The sequence below is a fragment of the Loxodonta africana genome, chromosome 22 (assembly GCF_030014295.1).
Source record: "Loxodonta africana isolate mLoxAfr1 chromosome 22, mLoxAfr1.hap2, whole genome shotgun sequence".
Classification (NCBI taxonomy): Eukaryota; Metazoa; Chordata; class Mammalia; order Proboscidea; family Elephantidae; genus Loxodonta; species Loxodonta africana.
In genome coordinates this window covers 31,097,821-31,119,953 of record NC_087363.1, presented here as the reverse complement: position 1 = coordinate 31,119,953, position 22,133 = coordinate 31,097,821, and the positions used below count along the sequence as shown (strand labels likewise).

The 22,133-nt window shown below is 39.3% G+C and overlaps 1 protein-coding gene across 7 annotated transcripts in view; it reads right to left on the bottom strand.

Annotated features, from left to right (window-relative positions):
* Window positions 1–22,133, bottom strand: part of ULK4 (unc-51 like kinase 4) — a 646,083-nt gene that overhangs the window by 343,747 nt on the left and 280,203 nt on the right. For 6 of the 7 annotated variants that reach the window (XM_064274755.1, XM_064274756.1, XM_010589908.3 and 3 more), the window contains one exon: window positions 20,990–21,038. The exons of the other annotated variant lie outside the window; for it this stretch is intronic. In XM_064274755.1, the coding sequence (XP_064130825.1) occupies window positions 20,990–21,038 (49 nt within the window). The remainder of the gene's footprint in view (window positions 1–20,989; window positions 21,039–22,133) is intronic. 7 annotated transcript variants of the gene reach the window in all.

Here is a 22,133-nt window from a genome sequence, read left to right as displayed (position 1 = left end):
TTGGCTGTAATCTTAATGGAAGCAGATAACTTGGTCTTTCTTCCACGGTATCACTGGGTGGGTTTGAACCTCCAATATTTAGGTTAGCAGTTGAGTACAAAGCATTTGCACCATTTAGGGATCTTTGTGGTACACCTGTACCATGGAATACTCATCAATAAAATGAACAAACTATTGATACATGCAACAACTTGGAAGGATTTCGAGATTATTGTGCTGAGTGAAAAACCCAACCTGAGAAAGTCACAATCTTGAGTATAATAAGCCAGTCTCAAGGGGAAAACTATTGTATGATTCCACTTATATGAAACATCTAGAAGAGGAAAACTTAGAGAGACCTAAGAAGCCCTGGTGCACAATGGTTAAGTGCTCAGCTGCTAACCAGAAGGTTGGAGGTATGAACTCACTCACCAGCTCCATAAATGAAAGACGTAGAGATCTACTTCCATAAAGAGTGTAACCAAGAAAACCCTATGGGGCAGTTCTACTCTGCCACATGGGGTCTCTATGAGTCGAGATCAACTTGACAGCACCCAAAAACAACACAGAAATAAGTTCATCAGTGGTTACCAGGGGCGGGTGGGGTGGGGGGTAGGAAGGGCAAAAATAAGACTTATTGCCATATGACCCAGCAATTCCACTCCTAGGTAGATACCCAAAAGATGTGAAAGCAGAGACTCAAACAGATGCTTGCGCACCAATGTTCATTGCAGCACTATTCGCGATAGCTCAAGGTTGGAAACAACCTAAGTGACCATCAACAGATGAGTGGGTGAACAAAATACATGCAATGGAATAGAGTCGGCCAGTAAGAGAAATGAAGGCTTCATACATGCTTAATATGGACATTATCCTGAATGAAATAAGTCAATCACAAAAAGACAAATATTGTATGACCTCACTTATAAAAAAAAAAAAGACAAGAACAGGCAAATGTATAGAGATCAAAGTTCATTAGTAGTTACAGCAGTGGGAGGGAGGTGAAAAGGGAGGGGAGGTGTTATTGTTTACAGAGTACTGAGTTTTGGTGTATGGTGATGGAAAAGTTGCACTGATTAAGGACAGGGTTGCACAACCAATTAATGTAAAAGCTGTCAATAAGTTGTACACCTGTAAAAAGCTGAATTGGCAAAAGTTGTGTGATAGATCTATTTACAACAACAACCAAAAAAAAAAAGAATAGCTGCTGAGTTTGCTTATATGGAACCAAATACCTCTTGAGATCTGGTTCCTTGGTTTGGAGGTTTAGGATCATGGTTTCAGGTGATATCCCAGTTCACTGGCCTAATACCATGTTTAGTGTGCTTCTGCTCTACCTCCTAGTCACTGCATAGCACGTGGGGTCTTAAAAGCTTGCAAGCGGCTATCCAAGGCACTCTATTTGCCTGGATCAACAGAGGAAGGACGCAAGTCAGGAACAGGAGTATGGAATGCGTGGTTAATTTCTTCCATGAACAACTGCTTCCTTTGCTATGAGGCCAAGAAAAACTGCATGGTGCCCGGCTACCATTACTGAGTATTTTTGATCAAAGATTCTATATAAGAATCCTGACAAAAAGGAAGAAAATGCAGAAGAGGTTTTCAAATTCTCACGGACTCCAGACTTTCTGGAGCCATGGAGGCTGGATAAATCCCTGAAACTATTCACCTGGGATAATCTTTAAACTTTAAACCAAAAATATCCCCTGAAGTCTTCTTAAAACCAAATAGTTTAGCTTAACTAGTAAAAAACATAAGCCTTGAGCATCACGCGATTTTAAGAACAAGCTACATGTGATCAGACCGACAACGGTAACTCGAAAGACTAGACAGGAAGCTTCGGGGGCAGTGAGTTTATGTTAATGAGGGAGGAACAATTCAGAAAGGGTGGGAATGGTTGCACAACTCAATGAGAGTAATCAATGTCACTGAACTGTATATGCAGAAATTACTGAATTGGTGTACGTTCTGCCATGTATATTCTCAACAACAAAAACAAATTATTTTAAAAAAACAGACTCATTGTTTATAGGACACTGAGCTTCTGTTAAGGACCATGTGAAACTGTGGAAACAGATAGTGGTGACACTGAACAAAGAGATGAACATCATTAATATCACTGAATTGTACACATAAAAAATGTTGAAATGGAAATACATTTTATATAAGTAAATATAAAAACATAAACGTATATTTATCAATATATAAAATGTTTACATTTACCACAATAAAAATTCACATACTGCATAATTCCATTGACATAACATTATCAAAATGACAAAACTATAGATAGGAAGAACACAGCAGTGGGTGTAAGGAATTAGGGACGATGAGGCGCATGAAGATGACTGTGACTATAACAGGGTAGCAAGAAAGAAATCTTTGTGGTGATGGAATAGTTCCGATCTTGATTGCAGTTGTGGGTACATAAATCTAATCATGTGCTAAAAGGACATAGAAGTATACATACACATTGGGCCAATGTAGATTTTCTGGTTTTAATCGGTACTATAGGGTTGTTATGAGTCGGAATCAACTCCACGGCACTGGGTTCGGTTCGGTTCGGTTTCGGTATAGTTAGTTACATAGGAAACCCTGGTGGTAAATTTGAATAACAGTTAAGTGCTATGGCTGCTAACCAAAAGGTCAGCAGTTAGAATCCACCAGCTGCTTCCTGGAAACTCTATGGGCCAGTTCTACTCTGTCCTCTAGGGTCACTATGAGTCAGAATCCTCTACAGCACTGGGTACAGTTACATAAATGTAACCATTGAGGGAAAGTAGGTGAAGGGTACACTGAAACTTTTTTGCACTATTTTTGTAATTTTGAATGTATAAGTATTTCAAAATAAAAAAAACTTTTTTCAAAGTAGCAAACTTGACACAAAGCCTACAAACCAATTTCATCTACAAATATTTATGTAAAAATCCTTTAAAAAAAAAAAAACCTTTTGCATACTGAATCTAGTACTACATTAAAAATAATAATCTACCATACCTTAAGTATTCAGTGGATAAGTAGTGAGCGGATATTCTGTGCCAGATGATGTGTGAGGCTAAAGAGACAGGCCTCGCCCTTGATTCTCAAAGAGCTATTTTAGATGGGGTAGAGAGAAAAAGTCTCTCTGAAATCTTGAGGGTGAGAAACACTCAGCCATACTAATAGACAGGAGAACAACATTCCAAGGAGAAGGAATACCAAAAGGGCTCTGAGGTTTAAAGAACTAGGTCTATACAGTACTCTCTCCAGTAAACTGTGAGAAGGTCAATATGGCGGGAGCATAGCAGAGAAGACATGAGATGGGAAAGATGGCAACAGATGTAGGAGTTTGATTTCATGGTGCATTTAATGGGAAGCCACTAAACACGTAAGTATCCAGCATAAGGCTCTTACACAAAACATGAAGTGGTATGAAGTATGCTTCTACATTACCTGAGAATATTCAATTCTGATGTAGAAGAAATGGGATGCATGAATCATAGGAGATGTGTCATGGATAGGTAGTAGAACATATGTGTGTTAAACATGAACAGAAGTGGATAAAATGACCAAAAGAGACCTAAGACTCATGAGCCATTAAACATACATGAGATATTTGGGCCCTCAATATTCATGATACAATAAGTATACGGAAGTACACCAAATATTCAATACCCATGAAGTTTTAATTAAGTCACATATTGGTAACATCTACTGAGGCCCCATGTGTTCTTTTCCTAAGAAACAAATAAAACACAGGAGTGTGTAGCAAGCTTGCTGTCAAGCTACAGCGAGGACCAACCATACATGTCCCTCTGTCTCTCGGACGGAATGTGCATTATTGATCCAAGACACTCAGTCTGTGGACCTTCTTTCTCAAATTTAAACTTTGAGGATGGCTAATGCAGAAGAGATAGGAAATGTGAATATGGGGTTCCTTAAGATTCAGATAGTGTGCTGTTTCCACTCCGGCTTGTACTCTGATCAGTGTGTTAATTTACCCTACCTCTTGCTTTTCACTGTGTGCACTTAATTAATCATGTGATGTGAGATTTTTAAATCCTTTATGCTTAATGAACTCTCTGCTATTTTGACAGTGTATTTGGAGGTGACCATTACATTAATTACCTACATGACAGTCGGTAGACTGTTATGTTGTTAGGTGCCGTCGAGTCCGTTCCAACTCACAGTGACCCTGTGCACAACAGAACTAAACATTGCCCAGTCCTGTGCCATCCTTAGAATCGTTGTTATGCTTCAGCTCATTGTTGCAGCCACTGTGTCAATCCACCTCGTTGAAAGTCTTCCTCTTTTCCACTGACCCTGTACTCTGCCAAGCATGATGTCCTTCTCCAGGGACTGATCCCTCCTGACATGTCCACAGTGTGTAAGACGCAGTCTCACCATCCTTGCTTCTAAGGAGCATTCTGGTTGCACTTCTTCCAAGACAGATCTGTTCGTTTTTTTGGAGTCCATGGTATATTCAATATTCTTCGCCAATACCACGATTAGAAGGCATCAATTCTTCTTTGGTCTTCCTTATTCATTGTCCAGCTTTCACGTGCATAAGATGCGGTTGAAAATACCATGGCTTGGCTCATACCTTAGTCTTCAGGGTGACATCTTTGCTCTTCAACACTTTGAAGAGGTCCTTTGCAGCAGATTTGCCCAATGCAACAAGTCTTTTGATTTCTTGACTGCTGCTTCCATGGCTGTTGATTGTGGATCCAAGTAAAATGAAATCCTTGACAACTTCAGTCTTTTCTCCGTTTAGCATGATGTTGCTCATTGGTCCAGTTGTGAGGATTTTTGTTTCCTTTATGTTGAGGTGCAATCCATACTGAAGGATGTGGTCTTTGATCTTCATTAGTAAGTGCTTCAAGTCCTCTTCACTTTCAGCAAGCAAGGTTGTGTCATCTGCACAATCCAGGTTGTTAATGAGTCTTCCTCCAATCCTGATGCCCCGTTCTTCTTCATATAGTCCAGCTTCTTGGATTATTTGTTCAGCATACAGATTAAATAGGTATGGTGAAAGAATACAATCCTGATGCATACCTTTCCTGACTTTAAACCAATCAGTATCCCCTTGTTCTGTCCAAACAACTGCCTCTTGATCTATGTAAAGGTTCCTCATGAGCACAATTAAGCAGTGCTTAGAGGGAAATTTATAGCGCTAAATGATTATACTAGAAAAACAGAGAAGTCTCTAACCAGTAACTTCAGCTTCTACCTTGAAAAAGCTAGAATAAGAGAAGAAATGAACCCCAAAGGAAATAGAACAAAAAATAAGCACAGAAATTAATATAAAACGGAAAAGAAAAAAAAAAAATCAGTGGAATCAGAAGCTAATTATTTCAGAAACCCAACATTTCAGAAGGTAAATAAAATAACTCTAGTGAGGCTGAGGGAAGAAAACAGAGAATATACAACTTAGTAATATCAGAAGTGAGAGAAGAGACATCACTATAGATCCTTAGACACTAAAAGGATAAGAGAATATTATGAATGCCTTTATGCCAATAAATCTGACAATTTAGGTGATACACGATTTCCTTGAAAACCACAAACTACCAAAGCTTCCTGAAAAAGAAATAAACTTAATACACCTGTATCCATTAGAGAAAACAAATTTGAAGTTTAAAATCTTCACACAAAGAGAACGGTTGGCCCAGATGGCTCCACTGATAAGTCGTACTGAACATTTAAGGAAGAAGTAATACCAATTCCCAAAAAAATCTATTCCAGGAAACTGAAGAGAAGGGAACATGTTCCAACTTATTCTTTAGGGATAGCATTGCCCTGATACAAAAAACAGGAAAAGATTACAAGAAAAGAGAACTATAGACCGATATCCCTAAGGGACATAGTCACAAAAATTCTTAATTTTTTTACTAAATCAAAGTCAACAACATATAAAAAGGATAATACAGCATAACCAAGTAGGGTTTAACCCCAGGATGCAAGTTTGTTTAACATTCAAAAATCAATTAATTCATCCATCAACGGATGAATGGTTAAATAAATTGTGGTATATTCACACAATGGAATACTACGCATCGATAAAGAACAGTGACGAATCTGTGAAACATTTCATAACATGGAGGAACGTGGAAGGCATTATGCTGAGCGAAATTAGTCAGAGACAAAAGGACAAATATTGTATAAGACCACTATTATAAGATCTTGAGAAATAGTATAAACTGAGAAGAACACATACTTTTGTGGTTATGGGGGAGGGAGGGAGGGTGGGAGAGGGTTTTTTACTGATTAATTAGTAGATAAGAACTGCTTTAGGTGAAGGGAAGGACAATACTCAATACATGGAAGGTCAGCTCAATTGGACTGGACCAAAAGCAAAGAAGTTTCCAGGATAAAATGAAGGCTTCAAAGGTCAGCGGAGCAACGGCGGGGGTTTGGGGACCATGGTTTAAGGGGACTTCTAAGTCAATTGGCAAAATAATTCTATTATGAAAACATTCTGCATCCCACTTTGAAATGTGGCGTCTGGGGTCTTAAATGCTAACAAGCGGCCATCTAAGATGCATCAATTGGTCTCAACCCACCTGGATCAAAGGAGAATGAAGAACACCAAGGTCACACGATAACTAAGAGCCCAAGAGACAGAAAGGGCCACATGAACTAGAGACTTACATCATCCTGAGACCAGAAGAACTAGATGGTGCCCGGCTACAACCGATGACTGCCCTGACAGGGAGCACATCAGAGAACCCCTGAGGCAGCAGGAGATCAGTGGGATGCAGACCCCAAACTCTCACAAAAAGACCATACTTAATGGTCTGACTGAGACTAGAGGAATCCCAGCAGTCATGGTCCCCAAACCTTCTGTTGGCCCAGGACAGGAACCATTCCCGAAGACAACTCAGCAGACATGAAAGGGACTGGACAGTGGGTAGGAGAGAGATGCTGATGAAGAGTGAGCTAATGATATCAGGTGGACACTTGAGACTGTGTTGGCATCTCCTGTCTGGAGGGGGGATGGGAGGATAGAGAGAGTTGGAAGCTGGCAAAATTGTCACGAAAGGAGAGACTGGAAGGGCTGACTCATCAGGGGGAGAGCAAGTGGGAGAACAGAGTAAGGTGTATATAAACTTATATGTGACAGTCTGACTTGATTTGTAAACATTCACTTGAAGCTTAATAAAAGTTAATAAATGAAAAAAAATCAATTAATTCACCATACAAATACAATAAAAAAGTATACGATCATTTCAATAGATGTAGAAAATATCCAGTCATGTTTAAATTTCTCTGCAAACTCAGAATAAAGGGGAACTTTCTCAACCTACTAAAAACGTACAGCTCACATCACACATAATGACAAATTGAATGCTTTCTCCCTAGGATTTGGAAAGATCCTAGGATGGCTGCTTTCTCCACTGCTATATAGATTATTGGACTGAGATCCTAGCCAGTGTAAAAAGGGAAGAAAAAGAAATAAAAGACATACAGATTGGAAAGAAAAAAGTAACATTGTTTTTATTCACAAATACAATGATCATCTATGGAGAAACATGTAAAGATTTTATTACACAGCTGTAAGAACTAAAAATTCAGTTCACCAAGGTTTCAGGACACAAGGTCAGTAGACAAAAATCAACTGCATTTTTATATACTAGCAACGAACATTCTAAAATTAAGTTAAAGAATGTCATGTGCAATGGCATCAAAAAACGTGAAATGCTTTGAGAGAAAACAAAAATAAGTTGTGGAAGACCTATACAATAAAAACTACTAAACATTGCTGACAGAAATTAAAGATCCAAATAAATAGAAACAAAAACCAAGTTAATGAATCAAAAGACTCAGTATTGTTAAGATGCCAATTCTCCCCAAATTCACATACAGAGTCCACGTATTCCCAATAAATATCCCAACAGGCTGTTCGGTTTTATTGCGTTTTAGGAGAAGTTTACAACGGAAATTAGTTTTTCATTCAAAAATTTTATATACAAACTGTTTTGTGACATTAATTGCAATCCCCGCAACGTGTCAGCACTCTCCCCCCACCGTACATTTCCACCATGGGTTCTCTATGTCCATTCATCCAGTTTTTCTGTCCCCTCCTGCCTTTTCATCTTTGCTTTTGGGCAGAAGTTGCCCATTTGGTCTCCTATACTTGACTGAACAAAGAAGCATGTTCCTCACGTGTTACTGTTTGTTTATAGGGCTGTCTAATCTTCGGCTGACAGGAGGATTTCGGGAGTGGCTTCAATTCTGAGTTAGCGGGGAGTCCAGGGGCCATAGTCTCAGGGGTTCCTCTAGTCTCTGTCAGACCAATAAATCTGGTCTTCTTTTGTGCGTAAATTTGAATTTTGTTCTACATTTTCTTCCGCTGTTTGGGACCTTCTATTGTCATCCCTGTCAGAGCGGTCAATGGTGGTAGCCAAGCACCATCTAGGTCTTCTGGGCTCAGGCTGACGGAGGCTGTGGTTGATATGGTCCACTAGTCCTTTGGACTAATATTTTCTAGCCCTCAGCCCCAATCAGTAGCTCCCTCAAGGTGTTTGGATGTATCTAAGAAACTTCTATGACTTTGCCTTGGTCAAGTTGTGCTGACTTCCCCTATACTGTGTATTGTCTCTCCCTTCACCAAAGCTAACGCTTGCCTACTATCTAGTTAAAGACTTCCCCTCCCTACCCCTCCCATCTCCTCCCCTTCCCTTCCTTATAAACATCAAAGACTGTTTTTTTCTGTTTGTAAACCTTTCTTGGGTTTTTATAATAGCGGTCTCGTATACTGTTTGCCCTTTTGTGATTGATTTATTTCACTCAACATAATGCCCTCCAACTCACCCATGTTGTGAGATGTTTCATGGATTCACCACTGTTTTTTGCTGTTGCGTAGTATTCCACTGTGTGTATGTACCATAGTTTGTTTAGCCATTCATCTGTTGATGGGCACTTAGGTTGTTTCCTTCTTTTTGCTATTGTGAATAATGATTCAAGGAACATACGCACGCATATGTATATTTCTGTGATGGCTCTTATTTCTCTAGGATATATTCCTAGGAATGCGATTGCTGGATTGTACGGTATTTCTATTTCTAGCTTTTTAAGAAGGCACCATATCAGTTTCCACAGTGCTTGTACCATTTTACATTCCCACCAGCAGTGCATAAGAGTTCCAATCTCCCCGCAACCTGTACAACATTTGTTATTTTCTGTTTTTTTGATTAGTGACAGTAATGTTGGCATGAAATGGTATCTCATTGTAGTTTTCATTTGCATTTCTCTAATGGCTAATGATCATGAGCCTTTCCTCATGTGTATGTTAGAAGCCTGAATGTCCTCTTTGGTGAAGTGTCTGTTCATAGCCCTTTCCCATTTTTTAATTGTGTTATTTATCATTTTATTGTTGACTTCCAAAAGACTTTTTATAGGAGAAACTGACAAGTTGATTCTAAAATTCGCATAGATATGCAAGCGATCTAGAACAGCCAAAACAACTTAGAAAATGAACAACAAATTTAGAAAGCTTACATTATCTGATTTGTAAATGTATTATAAAGCTTAAAACTATAGTAACCAAGACAGTGTGGTGTGAAGGAAAGATAATTATACAAAACAGTGGAACAGAACAGATGGTCTAGAAAAAGACCCCCGCGTATACAATCAATTAATTTTTGAACAAAAGTATGAAGATAATTTGATATAGAAAAGATGTTTTCAGCAGAGGGTGTGGAACAAGTGAATAACCTCAAGCAAAAACAAACACTCTCAACCCTCACTTTAAACCATATAGAAAATTAACTCAAAATATAGATGTCAATGTAAGCGCTAAAACTATAAAAGATCTTAAAAAAAAAAACTATAGGAGGAAATTTTTGTGAAGTTTGTTTTGGCAAATCTCTCTTAAATAGGGCATAAAAATTACCTAGTATTAGAGTAAAAAGTTAGTATTTGGACTTCATAGAAATTAAAAATGTTTGTTCTTCATAAGACACTAATATGAAAATCCAAAGGTAAGCCACAAATTGCCAGAAAATATTCATAAGACATACATCTGACAAAGTACTTTTATCTAAATATAAAAAGTACTCTTACAACTCAATAACAAGAAAAACAATACAGTAAAATAGACAAAAGATTTATAAAGACACTTCAATAAAGGAGACATACAGATGAGAGATACACCCAATTACAGTCATTAAAACCAAACCTGCTGCTATCAAGTTCATTCCAACTCATAGTGTCCCTATAGGACAGAGTAGAACTGTCCCACAGGGTCTCCAGGGCTTTACAGAAGCATACTGCCACATCCTTCTCCTGCCAAGCAGCTGGTGGGTTCGAACCGCCAACATTTTGGTTAGCAGCAGAGCGCTAAACCACTGCACCTCCTGGGCACCTGTTATTAGTCATTACGGAAATGCAAATTAAAAGTCATATTGACATACCACAACTAAGTCCCTGGAATGTCTAAAACTAAAAAGACTGACCATACCAAGTGTCGAAAATACAGAGCAACTGTGACTTTCACACACTGTTGGTGGGAATCTAAAATGGTGCAGCCACTTTGAAAGGCAGCTCTGCCGTTTCTTAAAAAGTTAAACATACACCTATTATATGACTCAGCCATTCTAATCCAAGGCATTTACCTAAGAGAAAGCAAAGCATATTCCACACAAAAAAATGGTACATGAATGTTCATGGCAGCTTTTTTCGTGACAGCCCAAAGCTGTAAACAATCCAAATGTTCATCAACAGGTGAACGGATACACAAATTGCAACACAACCACACAATGGAACAGCACTCAGTAATAAAAAGAAATGAACTATTGATACACGCTACAGCACTGTCGAAAAATACACCACTCAAAAAATAACTATGCTCAGCGAAAGAAGCCAGGTCCAAAAAGAGTACGTACTGTATTATCCTGGTGGGGTAAAAGTCTAGAAAATGAAAGTCAACCCACAGTGACAGAAAGCAAATCAATAGTGACTTAAATCAGGAATGGGGGTGAGGAAGGGTGGATTACAAATAGGCACAGGGGAATTTTGGGAGGTGACGGGTATACTCATTATCTTGACTATTTATACAGGTGGTCTTCAATTTATGATGTATTCAAGTTATGACGGAAACTCTGGCGGCATAGCAGTTAAGTGCTACGGCTGCTAACTAAGAGGTTGGCCGTTCGAATCCGCCAGGCGCTCCTTGGAAACTCCATCAGGCAGTTCTACTCTGTCCTTCAGGGTCGCTATGAGTCGGAATCAACTCGACGGCAGTGGGTTCAAGTTATGACAAACTGCACTTATGACTGTCCCTTTTTTTTTTTTGGCCATCTTATCATTAGTAACATGTACTACATACAACATTGCAGCACATATATTGCTGGTGTTATCATTCTTGAGCCAACCCCCAAAGACAAATAAAGATCAGATTTATAAAAGACTGATAATACAAGGCAATTATAATGAAAACTAAAAAAAAAGTGAGGTATTTGACTTACATCTGAACCATCTTACGACAGTCATTGGAAAAAAATCCTGTTGTGTGCTGGAGACTACCTGTGTATATACGTTTGTGTGCGTGTGTAAAAACTCACTAAATTATACATTTTAAACATATGCTGTTTATTGTACGTCGTCATATAATAAACATGTAAATATAGTGAATGAAGGATAAATATGATATTTCAAATTACCATGATGATTTGAAATAAATCAATAAAAACTGCTGGAACAATTTGGGAGGCTTGGGGGAAGAGAAAAGTTGGATTTGAATTTACAACAAAATTACTTTGGGGCAAAGATTTAAGATTTAATCATGGAATCATAAAGGTATACAACAAAAAATGGATAAATATTTTATAAACTTTTTGACAGAAAGTCCTTTCCCAAGCTTGCTGGCAAACACAGAGCTATAAGCAAAAAGACTGGTATATCTGACTCTGATATTAAAATGCAAACAGAGCAAAATACAGATAGTTCACAATTTAAAAGACTGAACTCAGTTGTACTAAGAGTTTGGGAACGCGAGAGTTGTCTTCTACTTTTTTCCTCTGGGAAAATTTGTACTGCCATTTTGGACAGCAATATTAAATACAAAAGATCCATCTACTTTAGTGCAACAATTCAACTTTCAAGGACTTATTGTATAGAAACTCACACAGTGTGCAAAGATATGACAGAGATATCCTATTCAGCATTGCTCGTATCAGCAAAAAATTGAAAAACTTTGAGATGCTCATCAGGAGGGACTGGCTAAATATACTGTTAATGCAATGAAATAAAAAGCCATTAAAGAGGACACACACACACACTGCTGCCATGGACATTATAATAGAAAACAGACAGGAAAGAGAATATTTAGTATCATCCTGTTTTTTGAATAAAAGGAGATTGATACAATACATGCATGGAAGCAAGGAAAAGATTTCACCTTAGGTTGTATGCCATGATGTTGTAAGAGACTTTGACATTCTGTGTTACACATTTCTACACTCTTTGAACTCTTCACAAATGTGTATTGATTTTGTTACCAAGTAAGTTAGACCTAAAAATCCTGTGTAGCAACTTGCCCTCGCTGGCTTTGCATCACAACCTCTCTCTAATTTGGTGCCTCTAATAAATCCAAGGCACAATTTCCCTGCTAGTGCTATTTAAAAAGCTTTCACCATAAATCTGTGAACTGATTTCATGCATCAGATTCCTGCTCAGCGTGAAAATCTTCTGCAGCTCTGGGTAAGCACATTGATCCTGTTTTTCCTTGCTCATCCAAGAAAACAAATGCAAAGTACATACAAAGCAAAATTCTAACACCTGTCTGCTGCTTTATTTAATCACAACTGGTAACTTTTTGCTGACACCTCTCTTTCCTTAAAACAAAAAGTTGTTTTGTTCACGAATAAACTTTATGGGGTCCTAGGTTACTGAATAATTTTGAGGAAAGTAACATTCTGTGGTTACACATTGAGAGCGAGCAATGACTGATCTTACTCAGGGCCCTTCCAGTAATTCTTTGTATTTGCCATCATGAGTTATTTTAATTTACTCCATCTGCTGAAGGGCTCTAAACGCATAGGGTTTTAGAGTCAGGAGACTCGACAATGCCTGACACAATAGGTTATTTTATTTTTTAACACAGCCTGAACCCAAGGTCAGCCAGTGGCCAATGACTGGACGTTTCCAGATACTCCACAGTTAGGAAAGAATTGAAATCAAGTGGTGTCACTAGCTGTTAAGGGATGATTTGTATCCCTCCAAAAGATATGTTCAAGTCCTAATCCCCACTACGTGGGATTGTACCTTATTTGGAAAAAGCATCTTAGTGGATGTAATTAGTTAACATGAGGTCATGCTGAAGTCGAGTGGGGCCTAACCCAACTGATGTCCTTTTAAGAAGAAGAGACATGTAAACAAAGGGAAGACAGTCATGGGAAGACACAGGCAGAGACTGGAGTTATGCTGTCACAAGCCGAGGCACGCCTAGGTACCAGAAGGTGGAGGAGGCAAGGCAGGATCCTTCCCTAGAGCCTTCAGAGAGAGCACGGCCTTGCCCACATCCTGAATTCTGACTCCTGGGCTTCAGAACTTCGAGAGAGTACATTTCTGTTGTTTTAAGCCACTCAAAATGTGGCAATTTATTACGGCGGCCCTAAGAAACTAATGTGCTCGCCAAGGTCATTCTACTGCCTTTGTGAGTAGGTAACACACTGAAGAATACTGGCCCTTCCTATTATTGTATCTTCCAATCCACCATCAAGAGGAAACCAGTCAGCCACAACTGCAGTCCAGGAAGGGAGGGTCTCAATATGACAGCCATTCCTTGTCTCCTTCTCTGTTCACCAATAAATCAGTATGTACTGAAAGGCAAAGAGGGGGCAGGGTAATATGCTGGGGCAAATAAGGTTGTACATAGTGTGGTTTCTTTCCAGTGTACCTGAGGACACAAGACTTAGGAAATCATCTCCTGCAGCACTGTCCAAAGGAAATACAAGCCACGTATTTTAAATTTTCTAGGAGCCACATTAAGAACCATAAAGAGAAACAGGTGAAATTAATTTTAATAATATTTCATTTAACCCAATATACCCAAAGTATTACCATTTTAACAGGAAATCCATAGCAGTGATTGTGAGGATAATGCAGGACCAGGCAGTGTTTTGTCCTGTCGTACATGGGGTTGCTATGAGTCGGAGCCGACTCAACAGCACCTAAAAACAGGAAATCCAGTGTGTATCTGACACTTAGAGCACTTCTCAATTCAGGCTAGCCGTGTTTCAAATGCTTAGTAGCCACACATGGTTACTGGCTGCCATACTGGAAAGAGCAGCTCTGTGGGGGAAAACTGAGCAGCAGCCCAGGTACCGAAATCAGTGCTGAAGGAATGGCTCACATAAGCACCAAGGTTCATAGACTTTCAAACAGGAAAAAAGGCTTCTTCTTTTAGTATCCTATTAATTCCTTTGCTTCTTCAAAAATCCAGTGGTTTGGTTCCTTCTGATTCTTCTCTCCTTCCACCTTATTGTACCACGCCTCCCTCTTTACTTGTCTGTAGCTCGTTCTCATCAAGGTTTCAATCACTTGCTGTGCCCTAATTTTACCCTTGCTCTTCTCACAAATCTAAGTCCTCAATCAATTAAGAGGATAAACCAAAAAAATACAAAGCTTACAACTGTGGGAAGTACATTATTTAATTTCTTATCATTTATCTACTCCCCCATGCTTTTAACTAGACTGTCTCCTTAGAGAGAACAAAGAAGGAATACTGTTTCCTCAAAGGGAAGTTCAGGACTTAGAGCAGAACTAGAAACAATACTGATAAGGATAAAACTCAAGATGCCACTGGCTTGGGAGAAGCTACATGTTAACACAAACCAAAATATGCCCTGTCATTGATCAAAGATGTTCTAAGCTCTAGTTCAGCACTTTTTCAGCCGGTACAGTATGTCATTCTTAGCTTAAATTCATCTTCTTTCCAATCGACTGGGCTGATTAGGCTGCGTTAGTGGACCCCAAAACCTGAGGCACTTGGCACAACTAGGAAGACTGACCCAGACCTCATCAGACTCCATTTTGATTCACTCACTAAGACCTTAGCTCTACTGTTGCTTATCAGATGACTTTTTGTATATCTGTAACTTAGGGTTGAAACACAGACTGTTATTTTAAGATACATGGTTGTTACAAGTTGACACAAACGCTCTCAAAAAGATGCTCTGTTCAAAATGCTCTTGGAATGATGATTTGTTCAGAACGATCCAGGATGTTTAACAAATGGAATTACTAATGTGAAGAAAGACTGTGGTTTGATGACTCCTTTGTGAGTTTTTGCCTTATACCCACCCCGCCCATGCCTTTGAGCCCAAAGCCTTTGTTTACCTCACCCTACAAAAGCCTCACTCCCCCCACATTTAGAAACACTAAGAACGCTATCATACTCTGCCTGAGTGTAATAATGTCTCCCGATACCTGAATCTATTTCACAATAAAACTCTTTGTTTTCACATTTAACAGAGTGTAAGTATGGTTTTCTCCTACGACAAGGCAGAAGCCAGTTATCATTTAGTCCAAGCTTACTGATATAAGTTTATTTTACTTAGCCTCAGTCGATTTATTCAGCTAATCAGATAAACACGGTACTGCACAGATTAAAGTCATCTGTTCAGCTGCTACATGGCCCACTTCACTTCATTCAATCCAGTATCAACAGATTGCACCCTAGCCCTAGAGAGTTATTTTGCAAATACAAATTTTATGATACCTGTTACCAAGAATGGATCTGCGCAAATCCATTTTCATTCCCCCAAAGCATATGCATGAATGGTGGCCATTACCAGTGTGCAAAGTCATCTTTGTACACACCAGGAATTGATTCAACAACTCCATTCTGCAGTCTACAGAAGCCCTGAGTAGGCGTGCGTGCAGGCCAAGGAATCACATTTATTGCCTGCATCTGACAGCTAGTCCTTGAGTAACTTTCAAAGTACCTTCCTAGGTCAAGCATTTTGAAAATTTAATAAAATCTTGTTTTCTATTTTGGAGTATTTTTCTTCCCCCATGTGCACCGCAGAATCTTGTTAACTGCATATGGGACATAATAGTGCAATTCCTAAAATGAGAAGGAACCTGCCATTTTAACACACCCTAGGAACAAAAAAAAAAAAATTTTTTTTTTTTTTTTTAGGAACAGTTCATATTATCTGCGTTGCAATTGGAGTGGAGCAAAATCATGTTAAAAACCTGATGGATGCACAGGACCAAAAACATTCCTTGAACGCAGTGCGGCTGCCAGTCTGTACTACCCTGGTGTCTCAGTGATTAAGTCCTTTTAGGCTCTAAGGGCCTATAAAGAGACTCTTTGCTGAAGATACAGTTGCCTTGAAAGATTTATTAAAGCTTGCTTCAACTGCTATCCTGCAGAATTGCTAAAACAATATAATTGTCAAACTAGTGTATTGCTAATCCCATTTTTAATGTTAACATTTGCCACTGAAATTGCTCCTCAATTGTTTGTTTTGGAACAGACACATAAAATATCATGACAGCAATATTTTGGCACATATTGGAAAATCTGCCATGAATAAAGATTTTTTTCCAATAAAATAGAGTTTGCCTATATTACTTGGCATTAAAATGATTTACTGAAGTAGGCCATAGCATAAACCACTGAAATAAAATGAAGAGAGATTAGAGTTATAGCAAAATCCAAAGGCTGATCTCTCCAAATCCATCCTTAAGACACATTTAAAAGCAACTCCTGCTCTTTGGAAAGTGGCATGGGGGGGGGGCGGAGAGGTCCTCCAACCTGCTCATCCGGCAGCTTCGCCTTCGGGCTCTTAGGACGGCTCGCACTCTCAGGCTCGCACTCTCAGGAACCTGCATTTCTAAAGTCAATTCAGACTGCCCTAGTGCCGTGCGCACTGATGACTGTGCATACGAATCTGTTCAGCTTAACTCAGTGTGCACAACCTGGGTCTCCACTCCTGGCCCAACACCGTGGTCTTCTGCACCAGCAGAAGTGCTGTGCTCTTACCCAGGTGGGCCCTGTCAGGGCAGCAGCCCTCCGGGCCCTGACAGCTCCTTCCTGTAAGCAATCAGCTACCCAACTTTCCCTATAGCTTTGCCCTCCAAGAGACGGCAAACTTGTGTCTGAAGCTCAGGGCTGAAAACACCTGCCCCCTCTCAAGCCTAGTTCTCTCCTACCCACCACTCCTTGGTTGATCAGATCAGTCTACCTCCCTACTGTACATACCCCCTGCAGCACAGAGGCTCTAGAAAATTCTTTTTTTAAGTAGAAGAGAATAACTGATTTTGAAGACCATAAATTCTATGCAAAGCCAAATAAACACCAAAAAACCCACTATAAAGCCCTGCAGGATCTGGTCCCAAGCTACCCTTCACTCTCACTACGTACCACTTCTCCATGGTCTCTGCTCTGGGCACATGTAAGAATGCACCATTCCATATGCGAACCTAGCCTTCTCATTCTCCAATCTGCAACGCCCCCTCTGCTCATTACAGCTCCTCCTTATCCCTCAAAAGCCCTGTTCAAAGGTTACTTCTTCAGTGAGACTTCCCTGCTCTCCTCTGGGGCCCACAGCTTTCTAGATCTCCCAACATGGCAGCTCCTACTATGTTCCTGTCAACTGTGGGGCTTACCCACTGCTGTCTTCCCCCTAGTATGAATCCATAGAAGGCCCAGACATCAGCATCCAGGCAGAAAGGAACACAGTGCCTCCTGGGTAAGCAGCTGAAACTAGATCAAGCTTTTTCTTTTTCAAAATAATAAAAATTACTTTCAATTAGTTATTTAACCAGTTTGAATCCATACTTGGAGCTCTTGGGTTCTACCATGCAACTCCAGAAATGTCTGCTTTTCCTAAGATTTGTACATAGCTCTTTCGGTACAAACAGAACTGCAAACTCAGAATTTTGCTGCCATCACCTTCCCACCTGCAGGAAAGGTGGAGAAGCTACCTGCAATTCTTGCCCATCAAAAGAGACAGCCTTGCTTTCTTAATGAAAAACACCTAACAGAGGTGACACTGCTGGCAAAAGCACGTCATATGAGGAACTGCAGAAAAGAATGAAATTACAAAGCCTTCATCAGGCTTTAGGTCCATCAGACAGAAGCTGGAAAACGATGACAGATTGGGAGTAAAGAAAAAAGTCATCAGGAGGTCACAGTGGACCACCAGCATATGAGTCGAACACGGTTTTGTTGTTTTTCTTTTTTAATGGATGGCTATAAGGCCTAACTAGTAGCCAAGCACACAGGGACCGATACAATATTGTCATTGTATCTTGTTCTGATTAAATCATTACTAGAATTTGCCACATGCCAGGTACAACACAGGCCCTCAAACATATAAGACAAATTGAATATAATGAATATACTATGTTTCCTCAAATCTAGGAAGCTATCGGTTTTAAGATGCACCATTTATTTTACCAACCACTAAAAAGGAACACATGGCCAGTTAAACTATGACACAGGTTCTTTTTAGAGTTTTGTTTTTCCTGAAAGAGTTCTTTTAGACTTATTCACAGACTTTTTATACCATATCACTGTTAGGCAATTATAAAAAGAAAAGTCATAGTGAAATAAATTGGTTAAGGCAATGGCAATCAGGTCACCTGGCTGAAAGTGACTGTGAGATACCATTGATTTGAAAGGTACATCCCAGTTTCAGGGATGTTAAACGGAAAAAAGTGGGCATCACAGAATCAAGGGAACACTCCATTACGTCTGGCGCAGTGACTACAACGTAAAAAGGACAAGATCATAGTTCACAGGACAACTGCTACAGAGACGTTTCATTGATTAAAAAATGTATTTCTACGGAGAAAAACGTTGAGATTATGCAACTAGCAAGACAAAAGTAGAACTAGGACTTAACAATATTCTTCAAGGACATCAAAGTCCTGCCCCATCAAGCAGTGGTTTTCAACTGTTTTTCCTTTACTTTTTTAGCATCAGAACTTCTTCTCAAAATAATATCACACAGTAAACCTGAGTATGAAGCTCTTCTGGTTGGGGTCAGGGCATCAACCTATTGGCCACAGGGCTCGGACCAGCTGAAACCCCGATCTGGAGAACAGACATCGCCTTCCACCCACTCCCTACTACAGCCACAACAAAACGACAAGGGTTTAAATCATGGCGTTTACCACTTAGTTCATCATTTACTGTGGTTTGTAAAACATGAGGCACTCGCTAGGTGCTCAGTATAGAAAGATTAATCAAGTATAGAGGAGTTAAGGTAACCTACAAGAAGGAATTTTTCCGTGTGGGATTTTAGATCTTGAAATGTTTGCTAAAGGATAAGATAAAAACTTTCTATCAATCATAAAAGGAGTTGCATTGACCTCAACAGGTTAGAAGCCCTTCTGCTACAGCAAGGGGATCAATCGATCACATCTAGTCAAATAAGGTCCCTTCTAGCTTTACAATGCTCTCTGTGTCTGCATCACCAGTCTCTTTTTCAAATGCAAACCAAGTAAGGCTGGGTTTGGCCAGCTTTGGCTCTTGCCCCATGCCCAACCATGTGGCCAACTCAGCAGTTTGCTGCACTCATCACTTTCCAAAACAAATTCAACTCCACAACTAATGAGCAAGTAATGTACTTCCTGCCGAAGGTGGGGAGACACACATAACACTTGGCAAAACTCAAATATCTCCGTTAGACCTCTCTTGACATCCACATTTCTCTCACCTCCTTTGTCTCTATTGCTTTTCCTAGTTAAAAAAAAAAAAAAAATTCTAGTACTGTCTCTAAAATCCCCTTTATTATACTAAGCAATTCAGTCCGAGCTCTAACCTAGTACACAGCAGCTCTCTGTCATCTTGCTGTGAACTGAGCATGCTTTAGAAAGACGACTCATGCCCATCTCTAATCACCACCCAGTGCGAATGGCTCAGTAAACCCATCCAGCTCTCATGCCAGGCAAAGAATGTCTACAGCTAAGAAAATTAGGGTTCTCACTATACAGCCATACAAGCACACAAACAATTTGTAGACAAATATTTTAAGGTGATTAAGGAAAGTTAATTTTCTACATGTAGGGCTATCCAACTATCACAGCAACTGTTCCGCTGAAGAACAAGGTAGATAAGACTGATTTTGCTGGGGAGGTGTCACCTCCTTTGTCTCCTGGGCTGTCAGTTACAAAGTTCTTGGTAAGGGGAGATGACCCACCCAAATACAAAAGAATCTTTCTTTGGCCAAGGGTACTCCCTTGCTATAAGTACCAACTCAGTTCTCAGATCTATATTTAATAGAATTAGGGATTTTTCAGAAATGAGAAAAGACAACTCTGCAATCCCATTTTATTCTCTACATAGGAACCATAGATGGAATATTTTCTCCTATGGATAGTTTTGAATTAGGTTGCATTCTTTGAATACAAAAAAAAGTGGTGCATGGAAGTTAAGCTATTCTAAGTTCTGAAGAAGATAACTTCCTGACCATAAGCATAAAACCACTGACCAGGTATCCAGTGACTGCAAAGGCAGAGAACTCCAAACTGAACATCAGAAAATTCATCCCTCAAGTACAGCAATAATTATTATTCTGCCTTCCCTCTGCAAACCAACTTCAGATAGGGTATTCTTTCCATATTACCACCCAAAAACAACCAAACCCACCACAGTCAATTCTGACTCATAGCAACCATACGGTTTCAAAGGCTGTAATGTATATCTTTACAAAAGCAGACAGCCACATCTTTCTCCTGTGAAGCGGCTAGTGGGTTTGAACCACCAAACTTTTGGTCAGCAGCTGAGTGCTTAACCACTGTACAACCAGGGTTCCTACCTTCCATAGTAGGTAATAAATATTGTTTAATTCAATAAAAAGAAAATGCAAAATATCTGTGAAAAGAAGGCAAGTCATTAAACATGTCAGACAGAGCTAGACATCCACTGTCGGATTAGGAACCCAAGGCCTAAAGGAGGTTAAGTGAGATGATAAAAGACACACAGTTCTTCCAGGTATAGTCAAGGTAAGAACCCGACCACACAAGTTTTAATATCCTTAGATTTTTAAATGTACATTTCCTTTCTTACCAGGATTACGTCAAAAATAAGTGGGATCAGTTTGCTTTCTTCCACAAGTCTGTTAAAAAAAAAACAAACATATAACCACAAATTAGATAATTCATATTTCACCTGCTGCTCTGATATGGAGCACTGCAGCCCCACATTTTATTGCTACGGCTATTATACACAAAAAATATGAGGCTACTTTGCAAGTCACATTGCAAGTGACTACTAGCTTAGCCTTACTGATCTGTAGCAAGTGAAATCTCAAAGAGATTGATGTTTTTAAATGTGAAAATTAATTAAAAATCAGAATTATTATAAAGACTATCAAAATAGGTAATGATAACTGGAAGGAGCCCTGGTGGCATACTGGTTAAGCGCTCAGCTGAAATGTGACCAATCGTCACTGCACAGTTAAACTATACGCATGCCACACTGTACTTTTTATGTATGCCTCATCGGCTATCTTGTCAGCATTAATGAATTAATGTACAATGATTTCCATCGTCGTTGCTCAGTGCCGCTGAGTTGGTTCTGACTCGTAGCAACCCTATGTACAACAGAATGAGACACTGCATGGTCCTGCACCATCCTCACAATTGTTGCTATAGTTGAGATTTTAATAACCTTACATTTTAAAGAAACTGGATATCAATCACCCAATAGACTATAGGCCCTTTCCTTTATGAAACCAAGTTATAAATTACCATCTAATACAAAAGGAGAATTTTTTCATACAATTTAAGATAAAATAGCCTTAATAAAACCTAAGCTATTTAAAAGTGAAAGTTTTATTAAGAAAACAAGTATTTCAGTTTCCAAATATTCCTTTAGAACTAGGGTATAGCAAACTTTTTTCTATAAAGGGCCAGACAGCAAATATTTTAGGCTTTGCAGACCACATAGTCTCTATAGCGACTACCCAACTCTGCCACTGTAATGTGAAAGCAGCCACAGACAATAAATAAATAGGTGGGGCTGTGTTCCCATAAAACTTTATTTACAAAACCAGGTGACAGGCCACAGTCTATAGGTTGCTGACTCCTGCTTTAGCGTGTGTGTACGTCTATAGATAGAGATAGAGATATACACACACACACATACATATAAATATATATTATATATGTACCTTTTTATTTCATTTATATACATAAATAAAACCAAAAAA